The sequence below is a fragment of the Pelophylax lessonae genome (assembly GCF_965119305.1).
Source record: "Pelophylax lessonae genome assembly, chromosome: 4".
Lineage (NCBI taxonomy): Eukaryota > Metazoa > Chordata > Amphibia > Anura > Ranidae > Pelophylax > Pelophylax lessonae.
The window spans coordinates 229,255,925-229,275,057 of NC_138771.1; the positions used below are offsets into that span (position 1 = coordinate 229,255,925).

The 19,133-nt window shown below is 43.9% G+C and overlaps 1 protein-coding gene across 1 annotated transcript; it reads right to left on the reverse strand.

Annotated features, from left to right (window-relative positions):
• Nucleotides 1–1,870: 1,870 nt before the first annotated feature.
• On the reverse strand, nucleotides 1,871–15,775 carry CAV2 (caveolin 2). The gene is made up of 3 exons (XM_082256795.1): nucleotides 15,528–15,775; nucleotides 13,168–13,355; nucleotides 1,871–2,502 (listed from the first exon to the last, which is right to left on the reverse strand). Exons 1-3 carry the CDS (start codon nucleotides 15,672–15,674, stop codon nucleotides 2,352–2,354), a joined length of 486 nt encoding a protein of 161 aa, XP_082112921.1. The 5' UTR covers nucleotides 15,675–15,775; the 3' UTR covers nucleotides 1,871–2,351.
• Nucleotides 15,776–19,133: the final 3,358 nt, after the last annotated feature.

The following is a 19,133-nucleotide window of genomic DNA, read 5'->3' on the forward strand; positions in this document are numbered from 1 at the left end:
TATTTCTTTAAAACCTTTATCTCAAAAGGAGAAAAACTGTTTGCTGTAATAAAGTGGGAGTTCAGCCTTGTAATTTGTTAGTCCAATCCATTTAAATCTGCTAGTCTAAAGCTGGCCATAGATTATGCAATTTTTTTTCCTTCAACCCAAGAAAATAATTGCTCAACTCCCTTCTGCTGCGCTATCGTATTCTGAAAGCCGAGGTTTCCCCGCTGTCAGACTACAATGATCACTCCCGGCGGCTATTGCGTTGATCACACAGAAAAAACTGGACAGGTTGAAGCCACCATCTCAGTTGTGTTGATTGCTGTCATTTAGGTACTGGTTTAGTTAGACTCGTGACATATTATACCTACAATTTTCTAATCTGTAGGAATGAATGGCAATGTATGAGCATCTTTAAAGACATTATGTACAGATAGATGGACTTGCAATCATGCAGTGTGCATGGATGAATATCCTTATCCGCTGATCCCCTGCTGATCAGAGCAGAGCGGGGGGATGACAGGTCAATGCCCGCTCACCCCGCTGAGCTTCCATATTTGGGTGGAACTCCGCTTTAAGTAGGTTATAAACCTGACCACACATCTTTAAATCTCTTGTTAACCGGTTTATCAAACATGCAGCCAAAAAGAACAATTTTACAATTGGATTGTGGCCAGCTTAAAACATAACAGACAAATCAAAAATACGGGCAGTAAAAAAAACTGTAATTAAAATACTCAAATGATATAAACAAAATACTTCAATAAATTTATTTAAAATGTACAAGCATTCAGTGCATTCAGTTAATATACAAGAAAATATGTTTTTATTAATGTCTGAAGAAATAGTGTTCTTGCTCGACCAATCAAAGTATACATAACAAGTAAACGATTTCATCTTGCTAATGTAAAGTTGTAAAAAGCGGAAGAACTATTGTCTCATACATTTGGAACTTCTGCTTCCTTTGTGTCCCTACAATAATTGTATACAGGAATGCAAACTTTATTAGATCTGTAAATAGCTTTATATATAATGCACATCCAGTGACAGCTAAATAAAATGTAATGTATCATTATCCCAAAACTTCACATTGTCAAATTTTGTTGAAGGAAATCTGCAGGCCATATTGCTGGCCTTCTTCTAAAACTGTAGTGTGGCTTCAATGCTTTGGAGTCACTGACCCAAAGCAAGCACGAAGCATGTTATGTCAGAACATGTAGTCTGCATACTTATCTGGGTCAGTGCTCCAGAATGCAATCTGTTCCATTCATTACTGGCAGAATATGGGACTGATCTGGGAGACAGACATCCCAATATTTATCTCTAACCAGTCAATTATATTCTGGATAAGTAATACCATTGGCCTATACACAGAACAATTAGTGTAGCCTTGATGGAGCCTTAAAAATGTAATTTTTGGGGGGTCAATCTTCTTATCTAGAGGCTTCAGGAATATTACGATATATTGATAAAATAAATAATAGAAGATGTTGTCCCTGGCCGGTCTACCTTGGTATAATTTTGGCTTTGGTAATGGCTCTTTACCATCGAGTCATATGTGGGTTTCAAGTGTTTGTAACATAACTCAAGGCAGCCTCTCAGCATAGGCTCAGTACCTGTATGAACACCCATTGTATTACAAACCTTACAAAAGCCTAAGGCCAAACCGGTTTGCTTTATGTATATACTTTTTATTTTTAGGCCTATTAACATTGTTTAAACAATGTTTTTATCAACTCAATGTGATAAACTGCAAATTGCTACATCTGATAGTGGTGCACAATCAAATAAAGTTAGGGGGCTCCGGTTCAAAAGCCTGAAATAATCATAATATGTATTTTTTGCATTTTATATACTAAAACTGCAATTTCTTGAAAATAAAATATTTAAAAAGGACTAGTAATACTCTTCTCCAGCCATTAGGTGTACTGATGGCCCACAGATCCTTAAGGACTCATTCTAGATTGTGATAGTAAAATTCCAGACTTATGGTCACCAAATCAATCACCTAAAATTCTGTGGTAGAAAACCATTTGGGCACAGTTCTGCTCTATCTACAATCAAATATCATTTAGCAAGCAATTAGGAAATGTCGGAAGCCTAGCAGTGCGGAGGCCTGGTTTTCTGCTTTTTATAAAGACCTTGCATACCACCTCACAGGCAGTAAATGTTCCCAACATCAGGAGGTAGTGAGACAGACCTGCACCTATATTTCTAGTGGGATCTGAAGTAGAACTGGAATGTACACATAGGAGTGTTAGGGCCATATTTCATGAACAGTACATATTCAACAGGCTAGTGAAGTACTAAGCAGTATTTTAATTGACATTTGGCATATTCATGACATCTGAACTGTACAGAAAAGCCTAACTGTTGTCTACTCGCACGCTAACCGATGAAAAACACCGCCCCATACTTGCATAAAAAGGGGCTATGAAGCTGTCTGTAACACCTCTCCATATTGCTTGCACAGATGGTAACACCATTAGACAGGTCTTCACAAATGGCATAACGATCCTGAAAATAAAAACAAAACAAATTATACCTTTTCCACGTCTGTAAAAATACAACCAAAGATCATATTTTGGGGTTTCATTCCACATATACACATATACCCATGGCATGTGTGAGCAATTTATCTTTTAGTGACAACTTTGTGTTAAAAAAAAAAAATGTAATTTTCCTAAAACTTGTGGCAAAATAATAAATATTCCATGGACTCCACATGCCTCTCAGCAAATAGCTTGGGGTGTCTACTTTCCAAAATGGGGTCATTTGGGGGGGTTTTGTGCTATCTTGAAATTTGTAGGGCCTCCGAAACTGTGATAGGTAGTGAGGAGTGAAATCAAAAATCTACGCCATTAGAAAACCTGAAGGTGGTGATTGGTTTTCGGGGTCCCGTACACAGCTAGGCTCCCAAAAAGTCTCACACATGTGGTATCCCTGTACTCAGGAGAAGCAGCAGAATGTAGTTTGGGGTGTCATTCCACATATACCCATGTCATGTGTGAGAAATTTATCTTTTAGTGACAACTTTGTGTTGAAAAAAAAAAAGAATTAATTTCCCAAAACTTGTGGCAAAATATAGAATATTCCATGGACTCACCATGCCTCTCAGCAAACAGCTTGGGGTGTCTACTTTCCAAAATGGGGTCATTTGGGGGGTTTTGTGGTATCGTGACATTTCAGGGCCTCCTAAACCATGATAGGTAGTGAGAAAATGCAATGAAAAATGTACTCTCTTTGAAATTCTGAAGGTGGTGATTGGTTTTCGGGATCCCGTACACAGCTAGGCTTCCAAAAAGTCTCACACATATGGTAACCCTGTACTCAGGAGAAGCAGCAGAATATATTTTGGGGTGTAATTACACATATACCCATGGCATGCATGAGCAATATATCGGTTCAATGACAACTTTGTGTAAAAAAAAAAATTTTTTTTTTTTTAGTCATTTTTTAAACACCTGAGACAAAAAATTAAATATTCATTGAGCTCAACATGCCTCTCAGGACATTTCTTAGGATGTCTACTTTCCAAAAACTAGTAATTTGGGGGGGGGGGGGTTTGTACTGCCCTGCCATTTTAGCACTTCATGAAATGAGATAGGCAGTCAGAAAGTAAAAGCTGCACCATAGTTTGTAGATGCTATAACTTTTGCGTAAACCAATAAAAATACGCTCATTGAGATTTTTTTTGTCAAAGACATGTGGCTAAATACATTTTGGCCAAAATTTATGACATAAATTGAGTATATTGGATATTTTTTAAAAGACAAAGTTGAAAATTTTATTTTTTCTCAAAATGTTCGCTATTTTTTTATTGATATCGCAAAAAATAAAAAGCACAGAGGTGATCAAATACCACCAAAAGAAAGTTCTATTTGTGGGAAAAAAAGGACGTAAATTTCGTTTGGGTACAGCATTGCATGACCGCGCAATTGTTAGTTAAAGTCACGCAGTGCCAAGTTGAAAAAAGGGGTCTGGTCTTTGAGCAGCCAAATCCTCCGGTCTGAAAGTGGTTAAATGAGCACAAATCCAAAATTGGTTGTGACTTTTCAACCAAAAAATAAAATTGATGGAAAAGTTTGCTGAATAAGAAATAAATTAAAAGGTTAATGTGTTTCGCGCCCATTAAAAATTTAACTGTTGGTACATAAGTGACCCAGACGCAAAAAACACATGAATAACTGATTCATTTAGCTCTATTGAACAATGTATCATTTGCAATTTGATCATTACATGATGGCAATATTGTTTGCTCTCAGGACTGGGTGTTCATTTTGCGAAAACGCGTTTGAAGGAATTTTCAATTGGTGTATGGATAGCTTTAGTTTTCCAAATGTGATTGGATGTTGGATGAAGCCATTTTGGCAGTTGGCAAAATGATACCCATGGTGAGGTCACACATAACAGTATCTTAAACCCTTTCTGGATTTTATTGTTCAAATAAAGCAGACTGTGCATGTTTTGGGTCCTCAGCTAATAGCTGCAACATCAAAATCCAGTGCAAGAGAACCAGCACAACAGATACATTGTAATCATTTTACCAAAGTTCTATCAGAGACCAAGGTTTTTTTTATTGCTGTCTGTATTCTGCGGAGGATACCCACCCTCGCTGTTTGTCTTGGTGGTTATTGTGAGGGGAAAATAAAAAATATGTTTGTCATCAGAACAGGAATAGAGGGGTCATTTTCAATGGGGACACTTGTATAGAATAGATATGAACTAACAAAGGGAGGGTTTTCCTTAAATTGGAGAATGTCCTCTCTTATTTGTCAGACCCAGGAAGTTAAAGTCTCTTCATTGGGTTGAAGCAAGTCGCTTGCTATATGGGGCACTTGTGCAGGCTCATTCCTGGCTGGCTCAGTGTGTCCAAAGCCTCCCACTCCCTCCTTACTGGCTGTGATTGGCCAATGAGCAGAGAAAGAGCCTGCTTGCTTTCGTGCACATCTCTGGATTGAAATCGGCCTCAGGTGAGTACATGGGGGGGCTGGGGCAGTAGGAAGAGCTGCACTCCAAAGGTTTTTTTTTTTTTTTACCTTAAAGAGGTTGTAAACCTCAGAATTTACAAAAAAATAAAAAACAAACACCTGAAACACAAACACATAATGAGCTAGTATGCTCATCGCATACTAGCTCATTATGAAATACTTACCTTAGAACGAAGCTCCGCAGTGCCGCTCGCTAACCTCCCTCACGGGCGACATGTTCGGTCGCTCTTCTTCCGGGTTTGCGGCATCCGGCCATCTGATTGGCTGGAGCCGCGGTGATGTCACTCCCGCACATGTGCACGGGAGCCAACTTTCGCGGCACTGGGCTCTGAAGGAACGGCAAGGGCAGCCGTTCCTTGAGAGCGCATGCACCAGTGATGTCACTGGCTGCATGCAAGCTAAATATCTCATAAAAGGTACATGTTTAGGAGATATTTACAGTACCTATAGGTAAGCCTTATCATAGGCTTACCTATATGTACAAGTTGCAGAGGAGGGTTTACTTCCTCTTTAATTAAAGAGGTAAAAAAATATAATTCAGCCCTTAGAACCACTTTAGCAATAATAGTCTTCTAAACTTTCCAATTCCTGATGCTTTGATATCTAAACCCTACTGAACAGATTCTTCAGTCTACATATAGATTATAAAACCTGTAAAGAGAGAACTATATTGTCTGCCATTACTAACCTCTTCCTGAAACTGATCATTGAAAATAGTGCAACGCGCCTGTCTCCCGCGCTCGGAGAAGTGACCTTCTGATCAGCGTGAGCCACACACACATGTGGCTAACAAAGATCTTACACTTGGCTTCTCCTGGATGCTTCAGACTTGCTGCCCCTTCAAGACCAGGGTAGCCTGGGATCACTGCAATCAAAAAACAAACACAAGGGCGCACCGGCCTATCGCATTATCCTCCATGAAAGGCTTTATTGAATGAAGAAATAAAAGTACTCACAAACGAGTTCTTGGCATGTGAGTATTTTTATTTCTTCATTCAATAAAGCCTTTCATGGAGAATAATGCACTAGGCCGGTGCGCCCTTTTGTTTGTTTTTTGATTGAAACTGATCATTGCCTGGTTATCATACTGATTCAGTGGCCCTGTAACTTACATTTCTGTATATCTGTTCCTTGTCAGTGGCACATAGGGATTACATTTATTAGATTAATACCAGCCAGAAACAAGGATGTTGCAGACAAAGGCCAGAAATGGTCCACATATTTCTCTCCGTAGACCTTACATTTATTAGATTAATACCAGCCAGCAACAAGGATTTTGCAGACAAAGGCCAGAAATGGTCCACATATTTCTCTCCGTAGAGCTTTTCTTTTTACCATTTAAACCCCACCCTCAACCCCCCTCAAAAAAAAAGAAAAAAACAAACACCTAAGAAACAAACCCATAGAACCCCCCACCCTGACCCACACGCTGCTAGGAAGCAATTAAACCTCACAAGCAGAAATATTTTTCTGGACCCAAAAGTCCATCTGTTTAATTCACTAGTTCAAAATATCCTCAAACTTAGAAAACAATTATTATCCATGGTATTCACAGTAAGAATTACTAAGTTCACCCACTAAAATTACTTTGAGGCCTCGTTCACACAAGCCTTAGGAGGCGGTATAACTTGGCGGCTAGGCCCCCCCCCCCCCCCGGACGGCTTGCCTGAACACTGGCGTCCAACAACTTATCACTGTACACCTGCCTCAGCAAAAACTAAACAGCATGGAACATTCAACAGGCCTTAGCTTTGCCAAACCTTAACAATGCAAGTCAATGGGGCTTACTACAGCATTTACAGGGTTAAAAAAACAATCTGAATTTGGATTGCTTTTCAACACCCTTAAAACAGATACATTTTGTGTATCCTCCTTTTAGAGTCTTAAAATGTTCACAGTAACTTAAGATTACTGCAACATGACTATGCCAAAAAACAAAACTCCCAAATATGGTAGTAATTCTTGAATTCGATCATTTGACTTTTGGTGCTCAATAAAGTGATTGTAAAGTCTCCTTTTTTTTCCTATTAAAATAATAAACATATCATACTTACCTCCTCTGTGCAGTAGTCTTGTACAGGGCAGCCCCGATCCTCCTCTTCTTAGGCCCCTGGCCCCTCCCTCCTGTCGAATGCCCCCACAGCAAGTAGCTTACTATGGGGCACCCAAGCCGAGCTGCAGATCCCTGTTATCCATTCAGACTCAAAGCTGCTGTTCGGTCCGCCCCCTCTCGCTCCTGATTGGCTAAGTTTGATTGCCATTGGCTCCCGCTGCTGTGTCTCAGCCAATCAGGAGAGAGAGTCCCAGACAGCTGGAGGCAATTGTGGACATCGCTGGATAGAGATGGGGCTTAGGTAAGTATTAGGGGGGCTTCTTCACACATAAGGCTTTTTATCTTAATGCATAGAATGCAATAAGATAAAAAAAACATCTGAATTTCCAACCACTTTAAATAAAACCTGACAAAACCCACAGATGGTCTATTCACCTTCCTACATTAAACAGCCTGTAGCAGGCTCATACAATGACACAAATGCCTCCCCTAAACCAAGGGCATAAATTATAAATTGGTTGTTTTATAACCAGACTTACGCAGGTTCAAACGTAGGTCAGCGATTAGAAATAACGCAAGCCATACTCACTAATCTTCTGTTTGGGCTCATACTAATTTTTTCATTTATTTATGCCTGTCAGGCGCAAAAAAAAGTGCCAATTTACATCATATTGTTGAATATACTGTATGTTCTATATCACAATTCACATGTCCTGTGATCCTGAAAATGTGTGCCCGTCATTCCGTTTTTGTAGGTTCTTTTCATATATTAAAGAAGAATTATCACTTTATTTAAAACATCCTTTATAATCCCACAGGGTACCATTTGAATGCATGGTGCGGTTGCCGAAAGGTGTGGTTGGACACCCCATCCCCCGCCCCCCACACTGCTGTCCGACCACACAGCACACAAGGAAACATATTTTTTACTGTGGTCTCAGGTGACGGTGACGGCACACAAGGAGGAGAGGGGCAGTGACAGCAATCATCATTTAACACAACAGGAGGAGGAGAGCCTGTCAGTGCAAAGCTCATCTGTACTGTATGGGTTCATAGGGGAATACATACACAGGAGTCAGCAGTATCCCACACAGATCTACAGTTACTTTGGGTCTGAAACCACTAACCACTAATTATGTGCTATATGAGGCCTTCTGCTGGAACAAAGATAGAAAGCTAAAGTGACGTTGGACCAAGCACCAAGCTCCGTCATTGTAAGCAGCGGGGGGAGAGGATTAATCAATGGTAGCAGCTAATCAAGTTAGTTAAAAAAAAAAAACATAATCATATTTTATCTTTAATGTATGCTATGGCCAACTGCAAAATCTAAATAGATTCAGAAAAGACCATATTAAAGTGGACCTAACAGCAAATCAAATTTTTTTTCTTATTCATTTCAAATACATGCATGCCAGGTAATAATAAGCATAAGATTTAGGCCCATTGCACATTGGGCAGCTCTTCTAAGTGCCAGGTAACGCCAGGCGGTGTCAGAAAATGTGCCTAAAAGCCTTTGAAATGAATGAACGCTCTAGCACTTGATGCGCCTAGTGCTTAAAGTGTTACTAAAGTCTAATTTTTTTCTATTAAAAGAACAAACATGTTATATTTACCTGCTCAGTGGTATTGCTCAGAGCGGCCCCGATCCTCCTTCTCTTGGGCCCCCAGCGGCGATCTTGGCTCCTCTTCTTCTTTTGTCCCCATAGCAAGCAGTTTGCTATGGGGACAAACGATGCGTGCGTCTATGGAGTCGCGCTCCATAGACTTACACAGCGGGACTTAGGCCCACTTCCTCCTCACTGCACCTGATTGACAGCAGCAAGAGCCAATAACTTCTGCTGCTGCTCGAATGCTGTGTGAAGAGGAAGAGAGGGGAGAATAGATGTAGCCATGCACAGCGCTGATCTATTCTCCCCTCTCTTACTCTTCACACGGGAAGGGGGGTCACAGGGAAACTGAAAACGTATTTTACCTTAACCACTTGCCGCCCACCCGCGGTCAAAGGACAGCAGAGCGGAGTGCTGCGGCTCTCATTCTGGGACGGCGTCATATGACATACTGGGCCTTGAAGTAGTAAATCCTGTTTGAGAGGAAGCTGCCAGAATGGTTTGACTGCCATTTGTAGAATGGTGGAGAGCCAGGCTCTCTTTGGCCAGAATGGAGTAATCAGAAGCATCTCTCAGATGCTGTCCTGAAAGATGTTAAGGGGAAAATACCTCATGTACTTTTTTGAGCGACAGGCATTTTACTACCGACGACAAAATGCTCAAATGTTAACAGGGGCCATTACAATAAGTGGGATTTTGCTTGTTAAGCGTTTCTGAGTGTCGAGCTTTGAGCTCAAAAACGCTCAACTGTTAATGGAGTCTCAGGCTTTATCCAGAGTCAGCATGCTTTCTCAGAGAGGTCACCACTGAGGTGAATACCATTTGCCAGTGCACCAATGGCCTTTAGAGTTTGCCAAGGGCCTTTGCTACTTAGAAGCCCATTTATACTAGATGTACATTATACTAATGTTAACTAGTGCACTACATCAATAGATGAATAAAAAGCTGAAGCCTGCACCCTGTGTGTACATTTTAAGGCTTAAAGTATCTCTAAACTTTTTGTTTTGTGATGTGTCCCATTTGAGAGACTTGATGCACTTCTTGTACCATAGACCCAAGAGGAGATAAGGAAAAATTTCCAAATTGAGGGAAACCCCCTCTTAGACAGACATTCCTGTTTTGGTGATAACCTATAATTCTGGATTTTCCCTCACTTTCAGTCTTGGTGACAATGGCCCCTAGGTCAAAAAGAGAGGGTGAATCCCCCTAAAGGTGACAGAGAATTACAAAACTGGATTAGATACACCTTACTTTTCAATTTAGCTGGAGTAAAACGTCAATGTTTTTTGACCAGTGGTGTACCTTTAAAACTGTATTGAAAGCTTACAGGAGGAGTTCCGTTTGGGGAAAAAAAAATTAAAAATCAGCAGCTAAAAATACTGTAGCTGCAGACTTTTAAAATATGGACACTTACTTATCCAGGTAGCCCATGATGTCGGCACCCCAGCCGATTTTTGGATTGGCTGTCAGGTGCTGCTGCCGCCATTTATCATAAGGGAAACCAGCAGTAAAGCCTTTCAGCTTCACAGCTGGTTCCCTACTGCGCATGCACGAAACGCGTTGTGCTTTCCAATTGGCCCAGAGGCGGGGGGAAGGAGGAGGGGAGGGCGAACTTCCGGGGGACATCGCCGCGGCGCTATTCCCCAGAAATGGTGAAGGGTACCTGTCAAAAACAAGTACCTGTTTCCCCCTCCCCCCTGAAAGGTGCTAAATGTGTCACCTGAAAGGGGGAGGAAGCAGATCAGTAGAAGTTCCACTCTTGGGCGGAACTCTGCTTTAACTTAATGTAGAAGTTAATTCTTCAAACCTAAACTTTGCAGATGGGACCATGTACTGTATGTATCTTCTGCAATAAAAGTTGTTCTCCTGCCTGCCAGTAATGTTTCTAATAAATGTACACTGAGCTGTGCTTGCACATTCTCAACATGACTTGGTACTGAAATCAATTATTTTTTGCACGCATGTGCATAGGAGTTATATCATCCTGGTCAAACCAATCAAGATGGACAGATAAAGATGTCAGCAGCCATGGAATGATGAGGGAGATTGTGGCCATCACACCACTAAAGCGAGATGCTTTGGCAGGTAAGTCTGCTATGATGTTCAAATGTGCTCTGCATGTTTGTACATTGTAGCAAAACCCTTGCACAATGGCAGTGAAGATGAGCCCCCCTATGCACCTTCCATCACTCTCCTTATGGCATTACCATATAAAACTGCAGAGCTCAGATGAGACCCTTAAGATTCTGTCCCATGACTACGTCTACTCTCAGGGTCCATGCACTCAAAGACACAGGCCACTCACTGGCCATAGTAGCTTTAATTAGCAAATGTCATAGCAAAGGCTGACTTAAAAGTCCCAAAAATACTGTAAATGCCAGAATAAAGGCTTTCACTTTCCCTTTCCTGTACCATAAAACACAGCTCCATTTAAGAATACCCCCCCCCCCCCCCCCCCAAAGTCTCTGATGAACACAGGAATGACATGAGGTCGGTGGGAGGAAGCACCTAGCATAGCTGGGGACACAGGAGATTGGCACTCCCAGTTTCAGTTCCTGCATTTCCCTTCATTGGAATGGTTTTCTCCATTGTATGGGCAGCAGGAAAGCTAATAATTTAGTTTCCGTTTTGATTGAGAACGTTTTATTCTGTTTTGTTTTTTTTTTGCTGCTACAAGCCCACTCTCATTGTACCTTTCCGCTGGAGGCATTTTGGTAAGTAGGTAGTTTTGTAAGTACTGACGCCAACAATGGGTCATTACTCCTTCCACTGACGCCAACAATGGGTCACTACTCCTTCCACAGACGCCAATAATGGGTCACTACTCCTTCCACTAACGCCAACAATGGGTCACTACTCCTTCCACTGACGCCAATAATGGGTCACTACTCCTTCCACTGACGCCAACAATGGGTCACTACTCCTTCCACTGACGCCAACAATGGGTCACTACTCCTTCCACAGACGCCAATAATGGGACACTACTCCTTCCACTGACGCCAACAATGGGTCACTACTCCTTCCACTGACGCCAACAATGGGTCACTACTCCTTCCACAGACGCCAATAATGGGTCACTACTCCTTCCACTGACGCCAACAATGGGTCACTACTCCTTCCACTGACGCCAATAATGGGTCACTACTCCTTCCACTGACGCCAACAATGGGTCACTACTCCTTCCACTGACGCCAACAATGGGTCACTACTCCTTCCACAGACGCCAATAATGGGTCACTACTCCTTCCACTGACGCCAACAATGGGTCACTACTCCTTCCACTGATGCCAACAATGGGTCACTACTCCTTCCACTGATGCCAATAATGGGTCACTACTCCTTCCACTGACGCCAACAATGGGTCACTACTCCTTCCACTGACGCCAATAATGGGTCACTACTCCTTCCACTGACGCCAACAATGGGTCACTACTCCTTCCACTGACGCCAACAATGGGTCACTACTCCTTCCACTGACACCGACAACGGGTCACTACTCCTTCCACTGACGCCAACAATGGGTCACTACTCCTTCCACTGACGCCAACAAGAGGGTCACTACTCCTTCCACTGAGGCCAACAAGGGGGTCACTACTCCTTCCACTGACGCCAACAAGGGGGTCACTACTCCTTCCACTGACGCTGACAAGGGGTCACTACTCCTTCCACTGACGCTGACAAGGGGGGTCACTACTCCTTCCACTGATGCCGACAAGGGGGTCACTACTCCTTCCACTGATGCCAACAATGGGTCACTACTCTTTCCACTGACGCCAACAATGGGTCACGACGCCTTCCACTGACGCCAACAATGGGTCACTACTCCTTCCACTGATGCCAACAAGGGGTCACTACTCCTTCCACTGACGCCAACAATGGGTCACTACTCCTTCCACTGACGCCAACAACGGGTCACTACTACTTCCACTGATGCCAACAATGGGTCACTACTCCTTCCACTGACACGGACAATGGGTCACTGCTCCTTCCACTGACGCTGACAAAGGGTCACTACTCCTTCCACTGACGCAAACAATGGGTCACTACTCATTCCACTGACACCAACAATGGGTCACTACTCCTTCCACTGACACCAACAATGGGTCACTACTCTTTCCACTGAAAACAATGGGTCACTACTCTTTTCACTGACACCAACAATAGGTTACTACTCTTTTCACTGACACTAACATTGTGGCAACACTCTTTCCACTGACACCAACAATGGGGTCCATTTCTCCCACTGACATCAATGATGGGGCACTACTCCTTCCATTGCCACCAACAATGGGGCACCATTTCTCACAGTGTATTTCTGTACCTTCAATGGGATTAGATCATACAGGTCTGCACTACTACATGACTCCAATAGGCCTGAAGGGGTGCGGGCACACCAGGGCACTGCTAATAAATTGTAAGCCACACTTTCTATAATAAATACGTACATTTGGGATGAGAGTGATATTATCAAGCAGAGCAATGCTACATTTTAAAAAACAATTATATAAAGAAAGGAAAATAGGTGAATTACCAGATATGCAGGCAGCTGAGGATGGCGAAGACCAGTCCTATGACAAAGGCCAGTGGGATGGCCAGGAGCACGGTGAGCACCTTGTAGATGAGGTATTTACTAATTTCATAGAGTGCAGTGCTGCAGATCCACACCTTATCAAAGCTGTGAGTGGTGTCCGGCTCTGCGATCAAATCCTCAAAGCCGAGCTGGAAAAACACAAAAACAGACAGCAATCATTATTAGCAGAACTGAGACTTAAAGAAGAACTCCGGGCAACATTTGTATTTTCCAAAGCAGTGGGATTGTGCCAGCGCTACATGGCTTAACTGCTCCAGGGGCACAAGGAAAGGCTATACTTATCTGGTCCTTCAATCCTCTGGAAAACCACACTCCCCCATGCCCAGCTGTGGACTGTTTCTGCCATCCTCACGTCCAGAGCCAGTCTATGGGCGTGATGACATCAGGAACAGCCTATTCGCAAGACTGCTAGTATGTGGGGTAGGAGCAGTGGGGACCGGTCTTGCGCAGGGAGGATTAGGTAAGTATATCTCTGCTCTGCAATCCCCTATACAAAAAGGGGCACTTACCCATGTAGTGCGGGCACAGCTCTACTGCATGAGTAAATACAAATCTTTCCCAGGAGCTCTTCTTTACCTATTGCACAAGCATTGGGGTCCTGGGTAACTGAACTACAAGTAGCAGCAGGACTGAGACCTAAATAACACACACGTTTTGTAGTCTTGGGCAACTGAACTACAAGTAGCAGCAGAACCGAGACCCAGAATAATACACACATTTTATAGACTTGTGCAACTGAACTACAAGTAGCAGCAGAATGAAGACCCAACTAATACACAAGCCTTGCATCCCTGGGCAGCTAAACTACAAGTAGCAGCAGAACTGGGACTCACTATTACGAAGCGAAAACAGCCCTGGGGAACTGAACTACAAGTAGTAGCAGACTAAAGTTTTGAAGTCTTGGGACACTGATCTATTAAGAGCAGCAGAATGGAGACTCAACTATTGTAAAACCATTAGAACTTTGATTAATCGAGCTACAGGTATAACAGAACTGAGACCCAACTAATACACAAGCATTGCAGGTTTGGCCAAGAGGACTACAAGTAGCAGCAGAACGGAGACTCAACTATTACACAAGTATTTGAGCCTTAGATACCTGAACTACAAATAGCTGAACTGAGACTCAGCTATTGCAGAAGAATCTTAGTTGTGGGCAACTGAACTACAAGCACCAGGAGAACTGAGACCCAAGAAATACATTTGCAGTTTGGGGGGGGGGGGGGGAGAACTACAAGTAGCAGCAGAACTGAGACCCAACTATTACACAAATGTTTCAGTCTTGAATACCTGAACTTCAAATAGCAGAACTGAGACCCAATACACAAGCATTGCAGTTTTGGGAAGAGAACTACAAGAAGCAGCAGAACTGAGCACCAACCCATACAATACTGTAGGTCACTCATACAAGTACTACAAGTATCAGCAGAACTGAGCACCAAGCCATACCATACTGTAGGTCACTCATCATACAAGTACTACAAGTATCAGCAGAACTGGGCACCAACCCATACCATACTGTAGGTCACTCATCATACAAGTACTACAAGTATCAGCAGAACTGGGCACCAACCCATATCATACTGTAGGTCACTCAAACAAGAACTACAAGTAGCAGCAGACTTAGTAAACTAAAACTCATCATTACGCAAGCATTGCAGTTTTGGGAAGAGAACTACAAGTATCAGCAGAACTGAGCACCAACCCATATCATACTGTAGGTCACTCATCATACAAGTACTACAAGTATCAGCAGAACTGGGCACCAACCCATACCATACTGTAGGTCACTCATACAAGAACTACAAGTATCAGCAGAACTGAGCACCAACCCATATCATACTGTAGGTCACTCATCATACAAGTACTACAAGTATCAGCAGAACTGGGCACCAACCCATATCATACTGTAGGTCACTCATACAAGAACTAAAAGGCTCAGCAGAACTGAGCACCAACCCATATCATACTGTAGGTCACTCATACAAGAACTAAAAGGCTCAGCAGAACTGAGCACCAACCCATATCATACTGTAGGTCACTCATACAAGAACTAAAAGGCTCAGCAGAACTGAGCACCAACCCATATCATACTGTAGGTCACTCAAACAAGAACTACAAGTATCAGCAGACTTAGTAAACTAAAACTCATCATTAAACAAGCATTGCAGTTTTGGGAAGAGAACTACAAGTATCAGCAGACCTGAGACCCAGCTATAGTAGTAAAGTAAATGTAGCAGCAATGTTTGGTGATGAAGTGCTAGCAGTGTGCTCAGTCCCAGGCTGTGCTCTCCCATTACCTTTAGGTGGCTGTTGAGGTTGTTGGGATCCCGATCGTGCTGGTTGGTCTCATAGGTCTTCTCGGTCAGCATCGGCATGTCTGATCGGTTGAAGTCATCGTCGTCCATGAAGATCCGAGCATCGGCTTTCTCCTTCTCCAAGCCCATGGTGTACGGAGCGGAGTGACAGGGAGATGGGGAGAGTGGGGAGAGCGGAGCGGTGCGGAGCGCAGAGTACGGGGGACACGCCCAGCCGGAGAGGAGAGAAGGAATGGAGGGAGGAGGGGGGCTCTACTCACTGGAGTCACCAACATTGCTTCCTCTGCTTCATGGAGGAGGCGACCATACACCTGCCGGGGGAATCACACCATCAATATACTACACATTCCCTCAACTTATCCTATGTGAATAGTCCCACTAAAACCACACACAGCTCCCAACTTTCACCCCTCTTCCCTCCTCACTTGTCCTTTTTTTATGGACTGATATACATATGGGATATTTAATAAACTTTCCAAAAAGAGAAGTTCTGCTTTTCTGCCCCCCCCCACCCCCCTTCAATTTTTTTTTTTGGGGCGGTTCTTGGTTTTGACAGGTACCCGCTCCCCATAGGTGTGCGCAGCCTATTGCATTAGGGTTTGCACCCCAAAACTCAAAAATGTGTGTGTGGATATATGACTGTTTATATATACAGTATCCAGTGGCAGCTTGTGCGTTGGGGGCGCAGGGGCGCCGCCCCCCCCATCCATGCATCCGGCCCCCTAATCTACATGCGGGGCGCCGGACCCATGGCGTTCAATGGGGCTTTTTTTTTTTTTTTTTAATCACCTGATTGGAGCCAGAGGCTCTAATAGGCTTCAGCAAAGGGTGGACCCAGGGCGCAGAGCAGTGCGCCCCGAGCCCACCCATTGTGTGACAATAGCGAATGAAAATTCGCTATTGTCACACGGATCCTCCTCCTGGCCACTCAGGAAGCGGGTCCGAGATTGGCTGAAGGGCAAACTCCATCCCATTGGCCGAGGAGGAGGCGGGAGGACTGAGGACTCGAGGAGACACCGGGGGACTGAAGAGAAGCCGCCGCTACAGGTAAGTGCACTGGTCTCGGGTGCTGGGGGCTTGGCATGCTGTTCACTCTGCATTGAAAGGGGGCACGCTGATCTCTGCATTGAAAGGGGGCACACTGTTCACTGCATTGAAAGGGGGCACGCTGGTCACTGCATTGAAAGAGGGCACGCTGGTCACTGCATTGAAAGGGGGCACGCTGGTCTCTGCATTGAAAGGGGGCACGCTGGTCACTGCATTGAAAGGGGGCACGCTGGTCTCTGCATTGAAAGGGGGCACGCTGGTCTCTGCATTGAAAGGGGCACCCTGGTCTCTGCATTGAAGGGGGCATGATGATCTCTGAATTGAAAGGGGGCACGCTGGTCTCTGCATTGAAAGGGGGCACGATGATCTCTGCATTTAAAAGGGGGCATGCTGGTCTCTGCATTGAAAGGGGGTACGATGATCTCTGCATATAAAAGGGGGCATGCTGGTCTCTGCATTGAAAGGGGGCACGCTGGTCTCTGCATTGAAGGGGGCACGATGATCTCTGCATTGAAAGGGGGCACGCTGGTCTCTGCATTGAAAGGGGGCACACTGGTCTCTGCATTGAAGGGGGCACGATGATCTCTGCATTGAAGGGGGCACACTGGTCTCTGCATTGAAAGAGGGCATGCTGGTATCTGAATTGAAAGGGGGCACGCTGGTCTCTGCATTGAAGGGGGCACAATGATCTCTGCATTGAAGGGGGCACACTGTCCTCTGCATTGAAAGGGGGCATGCTGGTCTCTGCATTGAAAGGGGGCACGCTGGTCTCTGCATTGAAGGGAGCAAAATGATCTCTGCATTGAAGGGGGCACACTGGTCTCTGCATTGAAGGGGGCATGATGATCTCTGCTTTGAAGGGAGCACGCTGGTCTCTGCATTGAAGGGGGCACGATGATCTCTGCATCGAAGGGGTTATATATTGTAAAAGTTATTAAAAATACTTTTGTAAAAAATAACACTGTCCATGCTTTAATAAAAAAAATGTTTTCATTTATTTATAAGTGTGTATGTGTGTGTGTATATGTATATATATATATATATATATATATATATATATATATACAGTATCTCATAAAAGTAAATACACCCCTCACATTTTTGTAAATATTTTATTATTTCATTTCATATGACAACGCTGCAGAAATGACACTTTGCTACAATATAAAGTAGAGAGTGTACAGCTTGTATAACAGTGTAAGTTTGCTGTCTCCTAAAACACCTCAACACACAGCCATTATTTTTTAAACAACTGGCAACCAAGACCATGCAGCGGTTTAACAGAACAGGTTACACTCAGAACAGGCCTCACCATGGTCGACCAAAGTAGTTGAGTGCAGGTGCTCAGCGTCATATCCAGAGGTTGTCTTTGAGAAGTAGACGAATGAGTGCTGCCAGCATTGCTGCAGAGGTTGAAGGGGTGGGGGGTCAGCCTGTCAGTGCCCAGACCATACGCCGCACACTGCATCAAATTGGTCTGCATGACTGTCGTCCCAGAAGGAAGCCTCTTCTAAAGATGATGCACAAGAAAGCCCGCAAACAGTTTGCTGAAGACAAGCAGACTAGGGACATGGATTACTGGAACCATTGTCCTGTGGTCTGATGAGACCAAGATAAAATTATTTGGTTCAGATGGTGTCAAGCATGTGTGGCAGCAACCAGGTGAGGAGTACTAAGACAAGTGTGTCTTGCCTACAGTCAAGCGTGGTGGTGGGAGTGTCATGGTTCGGGGCTGAATGAGTGCTGCTGGCATTGGGGAGTTGCAGTTCATTGAGGGAACCATGAATGCCAACATGTATTGTGACATACTGAAGCAGAGCATGATCCCCTCGCTTCGGAGACTGGGCCGCAGGGCCGTATTCAAACATGATAACGACCCCAAACACACCTCCAAGATGACCACTGCCTTGCTAAAGAAGCTGAGGGTAAAGGCGATGGACTGGCCAAGAATTTCTCCAGACCTAAACCCTATTGAGCATCTGTGGGGCATCCTCAAACAGAAGGTGGAGGAGCACAAGGTCTCTAACATCCACCAGCTCTATGATATCGTCAAAGAGGAGTGGAAGAGGACTCCAGTGGCAACCATTGTGAAGCTCTGGTGAACTCAATGTCCAAGAGGGCAGTGTTGGAAAAAAATGGTGGTCACACAAGATATTGACACTTTGGGCCCAATTTTGCATTTTAACTTAGGGGTGTACTCACTTTTGTTGCCAGCAGTTTAGACATTAAAGACTGTGTGTTGAGTTATTTTGAGGGGACAGCAAATTTACACTGTTATACAAGTTGTACACTCACTACTTTACATTGTTGCAAAGGGGGAGATTTACTAAAACTGGAGAGCACAAAATCTGGTGCAGCTCTGCAAAGAAACCAATCAGCTTCCAGGTTTTATTGTCAATGCTTAATTGAACAAGCTGAAGTTAGAAGCTGATTGGCTACCATGCACAGCTGCCCCAGATCCTTAAGCCCCGTACACACGTACCGATCGTCGGCCGAACAATCGGCCGTCTTTTGTCCAGGGCTGTCGTGTCTGTTGAAAAC